Source organism: Coptis chinensis, chromosome 7 (assembly GCF_015680905.1).
Source record: "Coptis chinensis isolate HL-2020 chromosome 7, ASM1568090v1, whole genome shotgun sequence".
Classification (NCBI taxonomy): domain Eukaryota; kingdom Viridiplantae; phylum Streptophyta; class Magnoliopsida; order Ranunculales; family Ranunculaceae; genus Coptis; species Coptis chinensis.
Window position 1 is genome coordinate 18,892,730 of NC_141462.1, and position 22,100 is coordinate 18,914,829.

Below are 22,100 nucleotides of genomic sequence, written 5' to 3' on the forward strand. Positions count from 1 at the left end.
GAAATAGAGCGAGGCCCCATATATAAAAAAAACGCCTAATGCGTACTTAACTTTGCAAAATTAGACTAAGCGAGCATAAAAGCGTTCAAACTTAAATTTGTGAAAGCTAAAAGCGTGGTAACCTCGTCCGATTTTGTCGGAACGATAGTAATGGACTAAAGCGGCGTAAAAGCGTTCAAACAAACTTAGCCCGACAAAGTTAAATCGATAACCGGCCGATTTTGTCGTAGCGATATTAACGAACTAAAAGCGAGGGTAAAAGCGTTCAAACTTAGACTAGCCGGGTTAAGCGTAAGTAACCGTCGATTTTGTCGTAGCGATAGTAATGAGTAAAGCGAGCGTAAAAGTGTTCAAACTTAGACTGACAAAGCTAAATGTAGTAACTTCGTCAGATTTTGTCGTAGCGATATTAACGAATTAAGCGAGCGTAAAAACGTTCAAACTTAGACTAGCGAAGTTAAACGTAGTAACTTCGTCAGATTTTGTCGTAGCGATAGTAATGAGTAAGCGAGCATAAAAAGTGTTCAAACTTAGACTGACAAAGCTAAATGTAGTAACTTCGTCAGATTTTTTTTGTAATGATAGTAATGAACTAAGCGAGCGTAAAAACGTTCAAACTTAAACTGACAAAGTTAAACGTGGTAACTTCGTCAGATTTTTTCGTAATGATAGTAATGAACTAAGCGAGCGTAAAAACGTTCAAACTTAAACTGACGAAGTTAAACGACGTTGAAACTTAGACTGACGAAAAGATGACTACAAAAGTGATGTGTCTTGACCCCGCCCGGCTTCGGGCGGAGAGATAAGCTAATGAATCGCATGGCGTAAGTCATTTCGAGTCTTTGAGTGATAGAGATGCTATCAAATTGTCGAGCAAGACTATGTATCAAACTAAGATAAAGCGCCATCACGCACATCTCTTGCTTCAAAAGACCCACCAAATTGATTGGCAACAAGGCGAGAATCGTGTATAATGGAGCTTTTCGTGCCCCGATGTCAAATTTGTTCTCAAGGCACAAAAGGCAGACCTCATACTTTCGGCTTCATTATTTGAAGCGAAGCCAAGTCGCACAGATTTCCCAATCTTTTCTCCACCGGGTTTAACAAAAATGCATCAATTCGGACCAGATTTACTATGGGAGCCATCGAGTAAACAATCCATAGGTCAATGGGATTAGGAATTGCGTTTTCATGTTAGTCTTCGTCGCCCCAGATTATTGGCGTGAGAATGTCTTCCATAGATTCTTCCCGCATGAAGACATCGTTAATAGGAGAATCATCAATCGGAAAATCAGCTATCAAAAGGCGGCTAGATCATGTCCTTTTTCAATGAAATGCGACTTTCAAAGACAATGCTATATGCACTAAGATAATTTTTCCCATTCGGAAAGATGATCACCGGTATGCTTCGATTTAACGACTATATCATCGATATAAGCTTCCATTATTTTTTTCCGGTCGGAAAAATTGTATTGACAAGCTTTTGGTAGGTTGCACCGGCATTTTTCAGACCAAAAGGCATAGCGATTAATAGAGAAAATGCCTTGGTCGGTCATGAAGGCGATGAACTTTTGGTCATCCACATTCAAAGATATCTGGTAGTACCATGAAGAAGCATCCATGAAAGAGCGTTGGAAGCCGAAGTGGCGTTCACCGATTCGGAAAATTGGCAATGGATACGGATGAATCGGACAAGCCGTTAAGGTTCGTTAAAGGTTCGGATGAACTTTACGATGAGTGGGAAGTTACATCAAAGGGACTTCGTGCTAAGTGGGGTGAAATCCCTTTTATCGAGAAGATTTAAACAGATTGGGGGCGCCCCGGTCGAGCCTCGTGGAAAATGACACCGCCATTACCTCTTACAAGAGTTAGAGATTTTAGAAGCGATTACACACGCGTTCGGTCCGGCCCGGAGATTGTCTTTTTCTTTCGCGTGTAACCGGTTTATCTAGGTTCGGTAGTTTGTGCGGGATTGTGGTCTTCCATCTAGTTATACGTGACACCTTCCATCCCTGCACCGGTCGGACACATGCGGGATGGCGTTTTTCTCAAATCTGCGAGGTCGGCCTTCCCTGTCAGGTCGGTCCAATCTAGGATGAAGGTTTTCCTTATACTTTCTTCCGTGACGCATTTTTTCCCTGTTTGGTCGGACCTGTCTAGGATGGCGATTTTCCTCAAATCTGCGAGGTCGGCCTTCCCTGTCAGGTCGGTCCAGTCTGGGATTAAGGTTTTCCTTATAGTTTCTTCCGTGACGCTTTCTTTCAGAGACATTTGTATCGCTGTTTGCGGTAGCGGCGGCGGCGGTGTTGCTGCCTTCCGGAACCTAGTAACAAAAGTACGTAATTTTTCGTCACATTGTTGCTTGATGTTCAGAAGTGAGTCGACATCCTTTGGCGTCTTGCAATTGTGGCGGAAACAATTAACAAACTGATTTTCTAGTTCATTGAATTGGTGAATTGATCTTGAAGGCAACTCATTAAACCAGCGTAATGCTTCTCCCTTTAGAGTTGATGAAAAGAGCTTACATATGAGCGGATTATCTCCACCCCATAACACCAACTTATTTTTGAACGATAGAACATGCAAGCCAGGATCTCCTTCCGACTCATCATAAAGTTCAAAATTGGGTTGTTTGAAGTCGGGATGGTGGTAAGCTTCCTGAATGTCGAGCGAAAACTTATCAAGTACGCCATCATTGACTGTCAAGTTTTTCATTCTTACATCCCTTGACTTTCTATCATTAAGTTCTTTTGCAATCAACTCTTTTAACTGTTGTTTTGTTAGAGTTAAAGTATTGGCTCGAACAACTGGACGCCCCCAATCGTGCCCATGTGGAGAAGGATACCTTCCATTATCTCTTATTGGAGTTAGAGATCTTTGGCGGTACACATGATCAGCTCCGACCGGTGATTGTCTTTGTCTATCCACTGTAACCCGCGAACAATGTCTAGGCGGTGAAGTCGCGCCTTTGGCGGTGGTCGGAATAATTATACCACTTCTCCATATTTTGTTCCTCTTTATGCAGGATACCCGCCTTCCCGGTCATGTCGGACATATATCGGATGGCGGTCTTCCACGAAATTGCTTCGAGGAGGTAAATCTTCCATTTGAGATCGGACATGTCTAGGGTAGTAGTTATCCCCGCCAATCCGATTCTCCCATAAATCACGGGTAATAGGGTCATTACTCTTAGAGTGTGCACTGGTTGATTGTGTTTGAGAAATAACACGTTGTTAAGGGCGATGAAGTGGATCTTCAAGATGGTCCCATACCTTTGGAATGGCTGCGTCCCTTCGTGGTTGCACGATATTGTTGAATTTGCAGCCCTCATCCGCGGCCTTTGTCTCTTTTTCAGCTTCCTTCTCAAGTTCCCTATTTTAAATTTTTGACTCATCGTAACTCCGCGCTCAAGCCATTATTAAGAATGGCGGTAAAGCGTTGATGTAACCTTTACTACTGGTTGGATGTTGGGAATTGATCTTACCACTAGGAGCAACTTGATTGTTCAACGGTTCTTGCATTGGCCGATTTGAATTTCGAGGGTTGCAATTCCTATTAGTAGGAGGAATATGTTGACTATTTGGTCTGCTTTTTGTGCTTACCATCTTGATTGTTTCACGTGATAATGAATTCTAAATTCCCCACAGACGGCGCCAATTATGTTTCGGCAGTAAACTGTTTCAACACAATGAGAGCAATGGTAAAGAACACACTAAGAGACAGAGGAATTTGATATTGGGGGAGATGAAACTGAACCAAATAATGGCTGCCTACGTACCCAAGATCTGTTCTCTAGGGATCAAGTTTCCACGTAGTTTCTTATGAAAAATAATGTGGTATTTATATAGGTAGAGTAGAGAGTCCTTGTAGCTCAAGTAATCTTGTTGCTTGAGTAATTGTGATAGAATACAACTGTCAACTGATAATTATCTCTTTGATGAGAAATGAATCTGGACATAAATCAATGTACATTAGTGGCAAGCCATGTGGCTAAGGTTCAGCCTTAGACACATGAGTTAATGGGCATGTACATTGATCCATGATATTGCGAATTGGGCTTTATCCCTGTTGATTAAATGAATAAAATAGAGACCCCTACTAATGGACGTTTGCCACGTAGGTGGGGGTCGAAACAGTATGGCTTAGATTATATATCACCTTAGTATGGCTTTGATTATATATCTAAGCGAGCTGTTCTTATATAGGTCAGCTACATAACAATAATAGAAAAGACACCATTGGCATCAAAACTTGACCATTTAATTATTGTATTCATAGCAGTCACAATTCATGTAGCTTCACATGAAAAAGTTATGATCATTCAATTCACTCAAAGATTGGCATAGTGCTCTTTTGAGGGTTTCTACATCTATTAGCTATTTACTATTCACTGATCTATATGATTATCCACCGAGCAATAGTTCCTTCGCTTATTGTAGGTTTTCCTATAAAACCACTCATCAAAGACTTCGAGAGAACCCAAAAGAAAAATGAGATATCAATTTCTTCGAGTCTTTTGTAGCTAGGTGGGATTGCCTTATGTTCTTAGACATGGGGTAACAGTGGAGTTCTTGTTTTTTCTTATGTAGTTTTTTTTTTATTGTAAATGTTTTTAGGTCTTGTTTCTTTCTTGTAATGTAGGCCTTCTCAGCCTACTTGCCTCTTTTTTTAATGATATTTCACTTTACCGAGCAAAAAAAAAATGAGATATCAATTTGAAATCAAAGAAGGTTTCTTTGAAGAGCTCACCTATCAGTGACTCTTCATGAGTTATCGTTAAATCCTTCACATTCAATATTAGCTCCAAAACTGATTATCGTGCTGCTCCTATCACAAAATAATTATGAGAATAAACAAAGTTGTTAAACAAAGAATAAACACGGACGGAGACATATATTGCGTTAACATTTATTTAATCCATTTATTTGTGTTGCTTCTTTTAAGTGCATGTGCTTCCATCCCAATAAAAAAAAATTAGCAATCTTGATCAAACTGAAAGTGACTTCAAGTTGACTCGCTGTTTTTTATTTCTCTTTCGATCAAGCATTTAATATTGAGGAGACATTTGTTTAATCTTCTTAAGTGGCAAGGAGACTGCTTAAAGACATAGAGTTTCAAAAGAATACACTGAGTTTTAGCCATAAGACTACACGAGAAGATTAATTATGCAGCCATTAAGCATTAGGTTACAACCCCCTTTGCTAGAGCTTATTCAACAAAATGATGTAGACATATAGAGCAAATCAAGTAAGGACTAACCAAGAGTATGTGTTAGTAAGCTCTTTGGCATCTCATGTATCAGGTGTTGGTACCCCACCTTTTGTACTTTGCTTCTAATGCGAGAAATGATCTCGCTAATTACTTTGGTTCTGCTGCAACAACTGAATAAAAAATTTAGGGCTGTGAATAACCATTGCCAAAAAAAAATGAATGGAGATATAATATTAAGTTGCTCAGATTTGGAGATTGAGTAGACATGATGGTTACTTTTCTACAAACAGGCAAATTCGAGGAGTATTTATTATTTCAGTTATCGCACATTCAACCACTCTAAAAATGAAAGAGAGAGTTTACATGGTTGAAGAGGAAATATAGTAATAATGTCATTCGTGTTTCAATCTTGTATTTTCAAGATGAAAATAAGTAGCAGTAATGAAAAAAAGAAATTAAAAAAACAACAAACATTGATTGAATTATGACGGTAAGACTTTATATATGCCATTAATAACGCGACCAAAATACATCACTCGAAATAATGTGTAAAAAATGAAGAAATAGATGAACTGAAAGGAATGGAAAGAAACATACCTTACCTCTGTTGATCTTTTTCTTGTGAAGACGACTTTTGTGTACGTGCCTTCTCTTGAAAACCGTACGTATAGAGAATGCATGTTAGAGTAATACTGATCACTATTACGTCATTAACATGACATACTTCTAGACTGTACAACTATTATGCCAACCAAGATGGTGCTCTGTTATTTGAAAGAATCATTAAAAGCATCAAAACATCCTCCATAAATAAAGCAATACTTGAGATCTCTTTGGATGACTTGTTGTCCTCTTTCTTGTGCCTATGAGATTATGACAGCCCCTCCATAACTAAATCAAGGTAAATAAATTACACTAAGAATAAGAATAATCTAACAATAAAAAAACACAATAATCTTGACAATACATAATCAAGGGGAGCTATTCTCATTGCAAAAGTTGTTTATATATGCACTCTAAGCTTGAGGTGGGTTGCTAATAGTCACTTAACAACTTTGAATTCTCATTCTCAACTGAAGATCCACATTCATATATAACTTCATTTGCTCACTAGTTCTCAGGCCACTCTAGTACTTTCTATCTCGGCCTTAAGCTAAACTAAACAGGATCACCATGGACAAAGAACACAAACAAAATAGCTTTATGTGAAATCCACATAACATCAATTGGATAGTTCATGTCCAATGCTAAATGTGGTCAATTCCCAAGTTGATCAGATTGATAACTAACCAAGAATCATATTAACGTAACCACATATTAGTTTGATATTGATAACTAACAAAGAAGCATTAAGTTAAGACTTAAGGGATATCCATACTTATAAAATGATGAACCAATATATAAAAAGGAACATACAAAAATCAAATCATAGAAATGAGTTTTTACTGACCTTCCTTAAGTACCATTCAACGTAGATGAATTAAACCTCAGACTCTATATTGATGAATTTATCAAACCTGTGTTTTCCTTTTTTAGATGGTTATTCCTACTAATCATGCTAATCAAAGGAACTAACATCATTCGAAAAGAATTACAAAAAAAAATAAAAAATAAAAAATATAATAATAATAATCCTAAAGGTGATGTTCTAATAACTTGGCTTTGTAAAGTATCATAAATAAAATATAGGCAGGTCGAAGAACCTTTATTATCCTTCTCGAACTCCATTACAAACTCTAGTGTGTTCATGTGATTCAATTTCCTGACATAGTTCTAGAATTTATAAGATCAATAACTCAATAAGTAGGATTAAACATATGCAAAACACAACCTAAATAAAATATTAAGTAGCAACCCAAGTTAACCAATCAATTGTCAATTTGGTTTCTATTAAACCTTTTCACTCAAATAGAGAGTTTCATATTCACATTGTTTTGGTGTCGAAATAAAATCAGGAGACCAAACAAATATTTGGTCTTCATGACTAATGTGGTTACTTGGAAGTTGGAACTGACCATAACAATGAAATGAGTTTCATATTCAAAAAGTGTGCTCTTGTCCAAAGAACTGCAAGAAAACAATAACAATAGTAATAACATCAGTATGCAGACAAATAAATGGTGTTGTTACTTTGAGAGACAACAATACAGATTCATCCATAATGTTAGGAATGTACCCAAAAACCATCATAAAGGAATATTTCCAAAGGACTCATGCTCCAAACCAAGACTATATATCGCAGATCAAATTTCTTTCATTTGAATAAAGCAGGATGCTCAATATACTTTGCTCATGCGAGGGCTTTAACCAATCATTTGACCAAACACATTATTCCCTCTTCTAGACAAATTTCTGCTTCAGGACTCTTAAGTGCAATTTAAAAACTTCAAAATTGGTCAAATCACCAGGCAGACATATAGACATAATTCTAGAATGCATGGACCAGAAAACAAAAAGGTTGCTTTTTCATAAATAATAACATTTTTTTATAGAAATTATATATATATATATATATATATATATATATATATTTCTTACCTGCTAAAATTTGGTTGTCAGCACTTGAGAGAATATCAGAACCACCAAAGAAGAAAGCTGGCCAAGGAGCAAGCAATAAGATCCTGTCCAACAAAAACGAATAACAAAGAATGCAGTTAGTTATTAGACCATGAGAAGCAATGTAAGGAAGGAAATGGGAAAGGATTTTGATACCTTTGAAGAAAGGAACTTGAGGATGTGATGGAAGACTTCAGGAGGAATCATGCTAAAAACCTTCCCACTCTCAGAAACAGCAATGCTATTGGAGGAGGAAGCACCATCCCCCACCCCTTTGTCTTTGCTCATATCAATTGGAGCTGGTTGTATTAGACCATGTGCCGTTGCTTTTGGTGTATATCAATTAGTTAAAACAGACAACCCTGAGAGAGTGTTACAGAAATACTTCAACTGGTACTATGCTTCCATTGGACTTTCATCTATCATTAGATTGACTCTCGTAGTGTATATTCAAGATCATTTTGGCTTGAAAGTGGGTTTCGGAATTCCAGTCGTGCTCCTATTGTCATATGCATTCTTTTTCTTTGTGGGCTGTCCTCTATATGTCAAAGTAAACAGCCATTAAAAGCTTATTTACGGAACTTACTCAAGTCATTGTGGCAGCTTTTAGAAATATAAATTTGGCATTCCCAGTGGACAACTTAAACAGAGTTTACTATCACAATGCCGACTAAAATTTCGTCAAACCTTCAGACAAACTAAGGTATCACCTTAAGCTTGTCACCAATATCATTACCATTGCTGTCTATATGAATTTGATCGATATTCATAGTGCTATGTAGGTTCATAAACAAAGCATGCATCATAAGAAACCGGAAGAAGATTTCGACTCTGATGGTTCAGCTGTTAAACCATGAGAATTATGCAGTGTTGATCAAGTGGAAGGGCTAAAAGCACTCATCAGAGTCATTCCCATTTTAGTTATCATTACATCTAGCCCTGCCATAATCTCGGCTTTTAGTAACTACTCATATTGAGCAAAACTATCTCTCCTGGAACTGCAATGATAGCTTTAGAAACTGACTTTCCAATGTGCGACTCAGCAGTCTCTTTCATGTTGGAAAAAATGAGAGATGCGATGCAAATTGGGGGAAACTGTTTTCCATAGGCTTCAAGCCATGCTTCTCCATTGTCACCCCTAACCATCTTAAATGGAACCATCTTCATATCTTTCTGTATCATGGGGTCATCAAACTTCCTGCCCAAAAGACGCCGAATCCCAAAAATAGTGTTCGTGGGATTGGTATGCACCCTGAACTTGGCGTCAGCTCCATACATACCTTTCTCAAAAGAAAAGACTGATGGTGAATTGGTAATCACCTTTGCACTTTTTCCTTCCATAACTGCCAAACAAATATTAGTGGCAGCAAAAGTGTTCTTCTTTAATGGAGGTGATGAATCCGTTGCTGTTGTTTTAGTGTGTTCCTGCGGAAAAGAGAAAGAATTCAGTATTTTTAGTTAATTAATTAATAAGAGGTGATGATGATGATAATACCTTATGATTACCATTAGGATGATCAGAAGGTAGGATTTTGGATTCAAGGAAATGAGCCAAGGTTTCGTTCTAGTCTTCTTCCGACACTGTGAGAGACATTTTTTTTTTAATTGAAGTGGGGTGTTTCACGGAAGAGTGGGGTTTTGTTCTGTCAATAAGAAATAAGAAAAGGAAATTAGATAAATACTAAAATAGCCCGTGGGATGTGATAGAATTGAAATAAAGGACGTGGAATTGAAATAACGGGAATGTAGGTAGAATGTTTGTTGAACCATATTTTTTCTTTTATTAATACTATTTTATTATGTTTCAATGTCATTTCTACGAATCATTACAGTATTTTATAGTTAAATTTTTTTGATACATAATAATTCAAAAAATATTAAAACAAATCAAATCAATTTTATGAAAACGGTCTCCGTTCATTGAACGGGCTCAAAAACTAGTACAGTAAAAAATCAAGGCCCCTGCGGCATATCATTATCGTCTAATATCGATTTGCATTGCGCCAGTGCAAATTTGCAAAGGGATTAGAAAGCTGTCGAAGGTCCATAAAGTAGACTGTAGACGTCCTGAACCACGCCAATATTTGGATAGGGTTTTTCACCAAAGCCCTATTGGATAGTAGGGATTATTTAATAAATGGCTCATGATAATATGGACAGTAGTTGATTAAAGCCCTATATTATGGGCTATTGTTTAGGATTTACAGATCAAATCATATTCATCCATACTTATACTTTTGTGTGGGGGGAGGGGGAGGGGAGATAGCCTTTGATGTGGATCTCATACTAATTAAAAAAAAGTACTTCTTTTGCTTCATATCTTTCAACCATAAGAATGTTCTTTGTTTTTGGTAACCCCATTGAGACCTGTAAGTAGGTTGGGCCACGGAGTCAGGTTGAGGTCTAACCTCAAACCAGCATATGAAGGGCTAAAGACTAATTGAGCTCATAACAATTAGTCTTTGACTCTTCGTTTGGGGGATACACGATTGAGCCTTTGGAAGCCTTTACAAGTTAATTAGTGCCACGGAAAAGAATGGGTTGAGCCCCACAATGGTAGATGTTCACTTGTTCCCTGTAGAAGTCAAACAGTGTTTGAAAAATCGTTGAGTTGACCCGGCAACTCACCCGGCTCAATGACTAAATTGGATTTCGATGAGACTCGCTCTACAATCTAGATTTGCATGAATCGCCCAAGTTCGCGAGAAAACCGACTGAGTCACTCGTGAGTTTGACGAGCCACACTCCACACAGCAAAATAATTCAAAGACTATGGAAATACTTACCACTACCCGAACAACATCCTATAACTGTTTTTTTATGGAAATCTTGTGTATCATCTAGCATATATAGACATACGATGAATTCAACTAATATAACACTTTTTACTGATAATGAAAAAATACAATGAATTCAACTCATGAGTCAATTCCTGAGTTTTCAGTTTTTGAGTTAGGTTTTGAGTTAGGCCGAATTTGAACCCCAAGGAGATGAGCCAATTAGAATTCCCCCTACTAGTCTAGTCTCCTAATTGGCTCATCTAGTAGAGGTAATATTGGTTAACCCTTTGAACAATGAATCAAATGAAGATTTGTTGAGTCCATGTTGCAAGTCTTTCTACCTTATGTATTGTCGCAGTCTAACGGATATATATATATATATATATATATATATATATATATATATATATATATAGCCTATTAATTGGTGATTGCATAACCAACCAAATGAACATGACAACCAACAAGAACTTATCAATGTTAAGTGCATGTATAGATTGAATGTATAAAATGATGGGAAGTACATAAGACCAGTAAGTCAATAATAACACTCGTCAGAGTTCAGAACCGCTAGATTACCGGCCTCATTATTCCTCAAATGTGTGCACGTACTAATTTAACTCTAAAACGACAATCTAAGCAAGGAGAAAAGAATTTAATCCGATTAAATGAAATAAGCTGGTTCAGGTGCATCTCCAATGACCGTCGATGATCCGACAGGAGGTTCTGCATAGAGTTCACTAGTAGCAGGACCAGCTGCCACTCCAGAGCTCAGAAGCTCTATCATTGCACGACGAGGATTGGTGCGTTGAGCCTCACATAAATCAGGCAAAAACACCCCTGCATTATGAATAGAAATGGTAAGACAATTTATTTATCGACATCTTGAATGTCAAATACATGAACGCACCAAAAGTGGCCAAGGAATATGTCTAGACGAAAAGCTTTGTTTGGAAATGAAGCACACATATTATAAAAGGATGAATCGCACTTTTGTAAAGTAATAAAAGAGCTATATTGGGAGAACAATAGAATATGTACAGGCTTACAGCTAAAGGTTATCTGAAGGACATTTGTATGCACAATTAGAAATTATTTACCTTTTTTACTATGGAAACTTGTCTGAATCGACTTGAGAAGATCTAATGAGAAATTATTGACCAACATTCTATACATCGATCTTTCGATCAAACAAATAACTTTTTTAGTTGGGGCATCATGTATATTAAAAAAGCTCAAAATCAAAATGGATCAGTGGAATTTACTGAGGTATCGACTTGAGATGGATTCGGGCATAGTTTTTGCCGCGTAATCAACTAGCAAACTGTTTGTCGTCATTCGAGTTCGCCCATATAACCAATTTTAAGCAAATTCTTCGTTCTTAAAAATGCAGTTGTTCCAAATCGGAAAATCGCTCTGCATGGTGTTTCTTGGTACATCCCAATTTCAAAAATATTTTGGTGTTTTAAAGAGCTGCATCATGGTGAACAATCAATTTAAAACTAGCTAATTGACTAATTCAAAAGTGAAAAATGAATTTTCGATTTATATAACATGGAGACGTACATATTCATTGTCATTAGTATTGTGAATTTGTGACTTATTCGTAGCCGTTTCTTCATATGAGAGGTAAGTAGGTAGCATACTGGGCCCTTTTCCTTTTTTTTTTTCTTTTTGGACGGAGAAGGTTGGAATTTAAAGATAGTTAGCTTCAAATGACTTAGAGAAATCAATTACCTATATGTATGAGAAACTAAAAGAAAGAAAACGCACCTTCTCCAGCAGCCAAATTGAAGTAAAGGTCAACAATGTTAGGACAGTTTTGATAACAATCAGACGCGCAAAGCTTGGAAGTAGCTTGTGGCTCAAGAAGAGAATCAGATGAAATTCCAACCGCGTTTCTATCCACCCCGCATGATTTTACACATTCATCGCTCTCAATCCATTCAGCCATTTTTTCGACCATAACCTCGGATGTCTTGCACATATACTCCACTTCTCCATTCTTTGAAGCATATTTCTCTAATACACAACGCTTACCCGATGAAGCAATTGAAAATGCGCATAGACCTTTCGGCAAATCCTCACAAACGATCTCACCTTATAACATCAAAAATAAATCAGTACACTTAAACAAGTAACAAATTTTTTATACTCAAAGCTGTAACAAAATAAGCTTGGTACCTAGAGCTCCATGAAGGAAGATAGATACAGAGAAGAATATAGCCAAATAAAACGTAGAAGAAGCCATAGGTATTGAGTTAATTTTCAATTTCTTTGGTATTGTTGGCGACTGTTAACCAAAAGCAAGTGATATAGACGGGCTTGCGTTTAAATAGCTGGGGAGATAGAATTATGAAACAGATCAAACGTCCATGTTGCCTATTTATAAAGTTTAGAAGTTGGCATGTTCACACAGCACACCAAATTACATTTCTTTCTCCGCTTAGCTAAATTTAACGCGTCTCTAAATTTAGGGACACGTTAAGCGGTTAAGGTATGTATGTAGTAGTTGATGAGCCCATTACGTATGGGCTCACGAACTCTCTTTATTAATTTTCTGAATTTGATCTTTTTTTCCTATATTTTCTTTGTTAACCATTAAAAGGTTTCTAGTTGTTCAAAAATTCCTTAATTTGGCTAGATTTGAGAAAAGCTTCATATAGGCTTTTTCTTAAACGGACTGTGGGGCAGTTTATATAGTGTCTTGAACAGTTTTTTAATTTACGGTTATTAACTTGTTTATAGGCAATTTATATACAACACTATATAAACTGCTCAAGACACTATATAACATGTCCGTTAACAAACAATCTGTTTAAGAGAAAGCATGATGCTTCATAATCAACCATGGAGCATTGCATGCCACCAATCTCACCCAAGCTAAAATGTCTCATATATATTTATATATATATAGTCGTTTTTCACAACTCATAATCGAAGCGACTAGTTTAAAAAACAAGCCAAACCAGTAGTGACAATATATGGACTTGGCCGTAATGGCAAAGGAGTCTACTTGGAAGACTCTCGGGGGAGTTGGTGAGTCAACATGCAGGAACAAATGTGAAAGATGCTCTTGGTTGATATGGTTCTTCAGTTGACATCAATGGACAGCTTGAATACTTCTACATGTCAAACAGTTCCTGGCTGAAAAGTCATCAGTGTAATGGAAAAATTGGACAATGGACGAAGTTAACAAGAAAATATTAGCAGTGTGATGGAGTTTCACCCACTTAATGGAACTAGGCCGGCTTCATGACTTAGAATTTGTAAGCCTGTTGTCTTTATTGATTCTAGCCAATTCCATCCAAGTTTACAATACGTATTGTCAATATAATATGGGATCCCCATAATATTTGCTTCCTTATTTTCTAAATATTTTGACAAGTACATACAAGTGGCGAAATGGCAAATGCCCGATCACTAATTCTAACATAACTTTTGTAAAGTGAGCAGAACATATATATATATATATATATATATACACTCCCGCTTTCAAACGGACGTACGTATACGGACTTAATTTTAAAAACAAAATATCACATTGAGAAAGAAAAAAAAAAACCCCATCACACTACAACTTAAAACCCTATAAATGAAAAGAGAAAAAAAATGAAATAACCAAAAAGATAATAAATATCCTATATTTCCTCAACTCCTACGTGACTCTCTTTCCCACTCTTTTCTCTCCCTCCAATTTTCTCTCTTTTCCCTCACGTCCTCTTCTGGTTCTCTTACCTCCATTTTATTTATTTTTTTCTTCAAAGCCTTAAAAAAAAAAAAAAAAATTATTATTATTTGCCGAAGTTGTTTAGAAGAACTTGGCATGTTACTACCGCTTTACAGCCTTTACTAAATTAGTTTTAAGGACTTATTTCAATTGTAAGTATCTATAAACTTTCTAGTTATTTTCTTTTGTGTTCTCATCACACGTAATATTTGGCGCTACATTGTGCCAATCACTACAACAAAGGGATCTGTTGCAACGCAACCTTTTGCAACGCCTACTTTTCGTTGGTAAAGCATAGCATTTGCAACGCCTAATGGCGCTGCTCAAACGTTTCCGTCTTATTAGTACCACCTGATGGGGATATAACTAGTGTGACGCTAGCTGGCGTTGCAAAAGCATTTGTTTAAATTTTTTGTTTAACTGAAATTTCATTTTTAATGAAAAAATTGAGCACCACCTACGGCGCAGTGGCCGCAAAAAAGTATTTTACCTTTGGCAATGCCCTTGGCGTCTTTAATAAATTTAATATTACAGTTTCCTTTTTTCACCCAATTTCTATTTTTCTACACGATTGTAATTGGCAGCGCCATTGGTGTCGTAACAGTATTGGGCGGGATGATTTTAGGTAGGAATTGTTTTGGCAGTCACCTCGCTAACAATTTGGGAAACCAAAATAAACCCTACCCGATAAAAGAAACTACCGCGCTACTCATAAAAAAAAAAAAGGATAAAAGCAAAACAAAAAAACCATTCTTCATCGACTGAGGAGGCCGAGTGTACCACAAAAATTGTTTCTTCAAATTGCTAAAAGCCATTTCTTTTGTTACTAATTCTCGACAGGTACGTCATTTAAATTTAGAAATTATATACTTCAAGTTCTGATTTTTGGTTTTGTATTTTTTGGAATTAAAGTTTGAAGCTTTGGTTATAGTGTCAAACTTGAATCTTTGGTAATGTAGTATACTAGAATCGCTACTTCTAAAGAACTAGAAATTCAGAAAACAGATTTTTAGGATGCAGAAGTAAAAATAAGACCAAGGTAACCTACTTCACATGAGTTGTTTCTCCAGAGAGCATAATAGCATCAACACCTTCTCTCACTGCTATTGCAATGTCAGAAACTTACGCCCTTGTAGGAGTTGGACTGACTTATCATGCTTTCCAACATGTTTGTTGTCACTATCACTTTGGTTTTCTCGCATGCTATGACACCTTCTAATGATTTCCTCCTGTTTAGAAGATAAAATGAGGATTAGTGGTGTTGTGACACAAATAATTTCTTGTTTCACCTTAACAAATTCAAATCACAATCAGGGTATGACCCACTCTCTCAATCTTGCAGCCAACCTTAAGGTCCTTTTAGACCCTTTAAGTACAACTAATAGTAACGAAATTAGGCCACTCGGATAGAGATAACCCGGGAAGCATCCTTTTGTGTTTGAACATTGACATATGCTCTAAAACAAGACCAGCCGGGGAAACCAAACAAGACTTACGAGCGGGATATCAAATTATCGTACTAAGCTACCGGGAAGTAGTAGAATTCATCTTATGGAAATAGATTTGGCCAAACAAACCGAACCGTGGGAATCCCCAATTTTCTAAGTCAATTCATCAATTGAATTGAATTATTTGATTGGGAGTTCTTTAACATATACTAGCATACATCCTTTCATGATCGCCAAGATCTTTGACTTGAGATATACTCCATTCTCTCTTATCCCCGATTCGTAATTTATTTACTTTTTTTTTTAGTGTTTATCTACAGGAATTGAGGTTCTCTCCCTTTGTTTCTAAACACAATTCCCTTGATGTGTTTTAGGTTCTAATAAATTTCTTTGTAATATTTTTGTTAATTTATGAGTATGATTGATTTTTTTGCCATTGTTTTGTTGTATGATTATTTCGTTTGGGTGTTTGTTTTTCATTATTGAATTCTTTGTTTGATTCTCCTTACTTTATATTAAGATTAAATTTATTTTACTTCAAGTATGCCAAGTTATTGGTGTAGAAAATTGTTCGTTGGTTTTCACTTGTCACATACCGCGGTAACCGAATCATCTTGCTAGCATTTTTTAGTATTTGTAATTACATTTATTCTCGTATCATATTAACTTGATGGATTTTTTTTTCTTTTGAGCTGATGGGATCATCAGCTACAAGCATTTGCTGCTTGTAGGATCATCTGTCCTCTCAGTTTTGTTCTTATAAGAACCTAGGAGTGAAATTTGAACATGACGTCACTAAATCCCCATTTGCACTTGCACTTGCACTTGCATCTCCACCATAACAGACTCTTATTAGGCACTTGGTTTAGTTATATACAATGAGATTTCCTCTACTGTAGTGTATTTAATTTAACTATTTCTATTTTGATTGAAAAAATTGTAAATCTAATAAACTGCCATAACTATTGGAAAAAACTAGTTTCCGTAAACTGCCATAGTTATATACAATGAGCTTATGGGTGAATTATGTGCTTGCTGGTTTCCATAACGTGTGTGCATGCTTGCTAAGATGACTTATGTATTAGAACCGAGTTACGGTGATGATTGTTGGCCCTTTTTCTCTGATTTTGGTTGTTTTTCAATCTTTCTATCATGTGTATGCATTTTAAGGACAGTAGAAGTCTGGTTGAATACAATCTTGAATACAAGACCACTTTGTGAAGTTAAATTACACATTGTTTCTGGTAATTGTTCGTATATTCTTATATGCATGCCTAAATTAATTTCTATCAATAGTGGTGTAGGAAGTTGGATTGTTAATGGACTGTCCTTGGTTAGTGTAAATGTTTGGGTTTTCTTATTTTGTGATGTACAATTATTATCTCGTAGTAGGGAACACTGAAATGGATAAGAGTTGGATGCAATTGCCAAATAGGTTTTGGCCAGTGTATCAAAAAGGAATTAGGGATTAGCTTGAGAAGTAGTCATGAAGAGCTACTATATAAATAAGATATATACATTTCTTATCTTTTATGATTAAATTTGGATGCAGCAAGTCAAATATAAGTTATATTGTGGATGCAGCAAGTCAAATTGTCTTTATACAGTAGTTTCAATTATTCATACCAGCTTAAGTATGATAATAGATCGAGTGACTGCGATATTTTTTCCTCACTTTAATCTAGTAGTGTTGTTTTGTTCTACCATGTGACGTGTACAAGTATTTTTTTTTCCTTTGGTGAGATATGTTTCCTTTGCCATATTTATTAAAGGTGCAACATACTTTATTCATGTTTTCTTCTTTGATTACTAGAAGGATAAGAGTTGGATGCAATCCCGAATAGGTTTAGGCCTGACTATAAAAAAGGAATTATAGATTTTGTTGAGATTGCTCGTGGTCATACTGCATTTAGCGGCGGGACTAGATGTCCATGCAAACAATGCAAAAATAGGAATTACAAGCACATCAATGAGGTAAAAGACGATCTAGACCTTTACGGCATGGACAAGAATTACACCCATTGGGTTTTTCATGGAGAAGACTATGAGGAACAAAGTGACGATGATGACGATGATGTTGGTGAAGGGGTACAGTTTGATGGACTGGATGACATGTTTGAAGATTTGCAGGCTCCAATACACATTGATAATCTGGTGCCTAATGTGGAACACATGGAATCAGGAGGTAATATAGATCCATTTGATGAACTTTTGAGTGAAGCACGTCAACCTTTGTATCCAGGCTATAAATCTTCAAAGTTAGATTGTGTCGTGAAGTTGCTTCATTTGAAGATAATCAATTGCTGGAGTAACAAATCATTCACTATGATTCTCTAGTTGATTAAAGCAATATTGCCTGAAGGTGAGACACTCCCAAAGTCCCATTACCAGGCGAAGGCATTAATGCGTAACTTGGGACTTGGTTATATCTTAATCCATGCATGCAAGTATGATTGTGTGTTGTTTTGGAAAGAAAATGAAAATCTTCAAAATTGTCCAGAATGTAATGAGCCGAGGTATCAAGTCTTCGAAGGCAAGACTAAAAAAATACCACAGAAGGTGTTGCGTTACTTTCCACTTAAACCAAGGCTCAAGAGGCTATTCATGTCGAGGGTTAATGCTGCAGATATGAGATGGCATAAAGAAAAACTTGAGCATGAGGAGAACGTACTTAGACACCCAGCAGATTCTAAAGCTTGGGGTGATTTTGACAAGGAACATGAGTGGTTTGCCAATGATCCTCGCAATGTTCGCCTTGGTCTCGCAAGCGATGGATTTAACCTGTTTGGCAATATGAGCAGCCAATATAGTATGTGGCTGGTACTGGTTATGCCGTATAATTTACCACCATGGAAGTGTATGAAAGAACCATTCACCTTCATATGCCTACTGATCTCAGGGCCTACATCGCCTGGGAATGATATCGATGTCTATTTACGACCTTTGATTGATGAACTAAAAAAGTTATGGAATGATAGGGTGGAGACGTATGATGCAGTAGCAAAGGAAACATTTCGGTTGCACGCTGCAGTGTTATGGACTATAAATGATTTTCCAGCACTAGGTAATTTATCCGGGGTTGGACTACGGGGAAACCGGGCTTGCCCTAATTGTAACAAGGATCTGATTTCCATGTATTTAAAGAATGGCTGAAAGTTGTGTTATATGGCCAATCGTCGTTTTCTGCAGCCAAGGCATCCTTGGAGAACTCGTGGAAAACACTTATTTGATGGAAATAGGGAGAGCAGGTTTCCACCTACAGAGTTGTCTAGGGATGAATTGTTATCACAGGTGAACTATGTAGAACCTCTTCAGAAATTCGGAAAGCCGACGCCTAACAAGAAGAGAAAGCGTACTAAGTTGGAGTTGAATTGGAGAAAGAAAAGCATATTTTTTGAGTTACCGTATTGGGACACTCTTAAGCTACGACACAACTTGGATGTTATGCATGTTGAGAAGAACATCTGTGACAATGTAGTGGGGACATTGTAAGATATAGATAGCAAAACAAAAGATTCAGTAAAAGCTCGATTAGATTTGGCCGCATTGGGTATAAGAAAAGAGTTGCATCTAATCCCAAGAGGTGATAAGTTTGTAATGCCGCCAGCATGCTACACATTGTCATCTTCAGAGAAAAAATCTTTTTGCGAGTGGTTGAAGTCGGTGAAGTTTCCCGATGGCTATGTATCTAACATTTCTAGATATGCAAATGCTAAAGATGGTAAGATAACATGAATGAAAAGTCATGACTGTCATGTGCTCTTGCAACAACTTCTCCCAATTGCAATACGTGGTTTTGTGCCCAATGATGTAGCCATTGCATTGGTTGAGTTAGGAATGTTCTTTAAAGATTTATGTTGCAAGACTTTAAAATTGGAAGTATTAGAGAAAATGGAAAAGGACATTGCGGTGATACTTTGTAAGCTCGAACAAATATTTCCTCCTGCATTCTTTGATGTAATGGTCCATTTGGCTATCCACTTGCCACGTGAGGCGATACTTGGAGGACCAGTGCAGTATAGGTGGATGTATCCTATTGAAAGGTGAGGTTTACTGTTAGTAATTTATTTAATTTGAAATTAGCATGTTCAAGTTTTTATTTACTATATATATATTACATGTGTGTGTTATATGCAAACAGGTATCTACACACGCTAAAACAATATGTTCGAAATAAAGCTCGCCCCGAAGGTTCAATTGCTGAAGCGTATGTAGACACCGAATGTCTCACGTTTTGCTCCATGTATCTTCAAGGAGTTGAAACTCGGTTCAATCGTGAAGAACAAAACTATGATGGTGGTAATGAGAATCAACAGGTTGGATTTCGTGTTTTCGCACAAAATGTTCGGCCTTTGGGAGCCTATACAAGTTCTATTCTTGATCCAAAAGACTATGCCAAGGCTCATTACTATGTATTGAATAATTCTGAAGAAATTTCAACATATTTAGAGTAAGTTTTATTGCATTTAGCTTACCGAGTCTTTTTTTATCATCATCAACTACTCTGAGTTATTAAGTTTATATATATTTGATATGCATGCAGTTAACACATGACAGAGCTTGAAATGCAAAGCTCACACAACTTACATGAGAGACAAGAAATGTTGTTTCCTAGTTGGTTTCAAAAACGTGTAAGAGCTCGTATTGCTACTTTTTTATACAATGGTTATAAACTTGGATAATATGCTAATTATGTTTTCCTAATTTGGTATACTAATTTTATGAATAGATGCAAGTATTGTGCAGTGAGAACTCCTTTGGGTTTGGATGAATTATATTCATTGGCATGTGGGCCTGATAAATGTGTGAAACGGTATAGCGGATGCATTGTTAAGGGGATTAGGTTTCACACCAAGGGTCGAGAAAAAAAATCTCCGAACCTAAAATAGTGGTGTTGAAGTAAAAAGGGAACACCAAGGAGAAGAGATTGACTTTTATGGTGTGTTAACTGATGTTTTTGAGGTTAGTTATCTATTTGGGAATCGAGTTTATCTTTTCAAATGTGATTGGTATGATGTTGGTAATAGAAAGACGGGGATTCAAACGGATGGTCACTTTACTAGTATTAATGGCTCCAAGACATGGTATAAAGATGACCAATTTGTCTTAGCCACGCAAGCATGTCAAGTCTTTTACGTCGATGATACCAAATTAGGTGTTAGTTGGAAAGTTGTGTAGAAGACAAAGCCTCGAAACATGTTTGATGTTCCAGAGAAAGAAGAAGCGGGTAGTGATGTAGCATATCAACAGGAAGAGCAGGTTGGGGTGAATATTGACAATGTCCAACTTGATCAAACTCATGAAGCAAGCAGCAGCGGGGTTTAAAATGCACCATTCACACCCATACGTCTAGATAGGGAGGATTTGGACCCAAACAAAGTTGATGCTAATGTGGTCGTGGCCGCTATGGAAAGTCATCAAACCGATGACAATTTCATTATTGACGAGGAAGATGATGAAATAGATGACACATTAATGGAGTATTGTTCTGAAGAGGAGCATGTTGTATCTAGTGATGATGATACAGACATTGACTGAATGTTAATGAAAAACTTCATTATCCATTTTGTATGTGGGTAATCTATATCTATATATATATGCCATGCATTCACATTAAGCGTTAAAGCATATTCTAGCGAGGACAGGTTGTTTAGATTACATTACATTAAGTGATAGTTATGTTGTTGGATCTATTTCGTGCTAAGTCAGGTACATGCTTATATATTAAGAATTGAAACTCTCCATTTTAATGCTATATTAATCTTTTTATATATGACTTTTAATGTGCTTTATTATTGTATTTAGATTATGTGCCATTTGATATAAATTGTTTTTTTTATCAAATTTAAGTTTTGCATATATAGTTATGACGCCAGGTGTAACTCGACGAGTGAGGGCACAACCAATTTCAGCAGTTAGCGAAGTGAACACATCAAGTATTGGTAATAAGATTATATTTTGATTTGTTTAATGCATTGGATAGTTCAATAATAAAAGACTAGGCATCTTTTTTTCTTCTTCTTATGAATGTTTTTGTTAACAGTTCCAACTAAGAAAAAAAAAGGCAAGGCTATGAATAAGAAACTCATTGATTACAAAGCTACTACTAGTCAAAAACCTAGGATAGAGATCCACAAAGATCATGCAAGACTTGTGGGAAGGTGGAGTACTCAATTCGTGAGGGAGATTGGAGTAGTAACACGACAACATGTACCTCTTACAGGAAGTGATTGGGATAAAGTGGAAGAGGATGTGAGAGGACCATTACGTGATCGCATTAAGGTAATAAAGTTTTTATTCTAGTTGCATGGCATATCAGAATGATTCCTTGTAACTTTGTAATGCATTTCTTGTAGGACAAGTTTGATGTGGATA

The 22,100-nt window shown here is 36.6% G+C and overlaps 1 protein-coding gene across 1 annotated transcript; it reads right to left on the minus strand.

Annotated features, from left to right (window-relative positions):
• Nucleotides 1-11,015: 11,015 nt before the first annotated feature.
• On the minus strand, nucleotides 11,016-12,915 carry LOC147486438 (uncharacterized). The gene is made up of 3 exons (XM_086573392.1): nucleotides 12,732-12,915; nucleotides 12,321-12,647; nucleotides 11,016-11,387 (listed from the first exon to the last, which is right to left on the minus strand). The coding sequence occupies exons 1-3, from the start codon at nucleotides 12,796-12,798 to the stop codon at nucleotides 11,212-11,214; spliced, it is 570 nt and encodes a 189-aa protein (XP_086429518.1). The 5' UTR covers nucleotides 12,799-12,915; the 3' UTR covers nucleotides 11,016-11,211.
• Nucleotides 12,916-22,100: the final 9,185 nt, after the last annotated feature.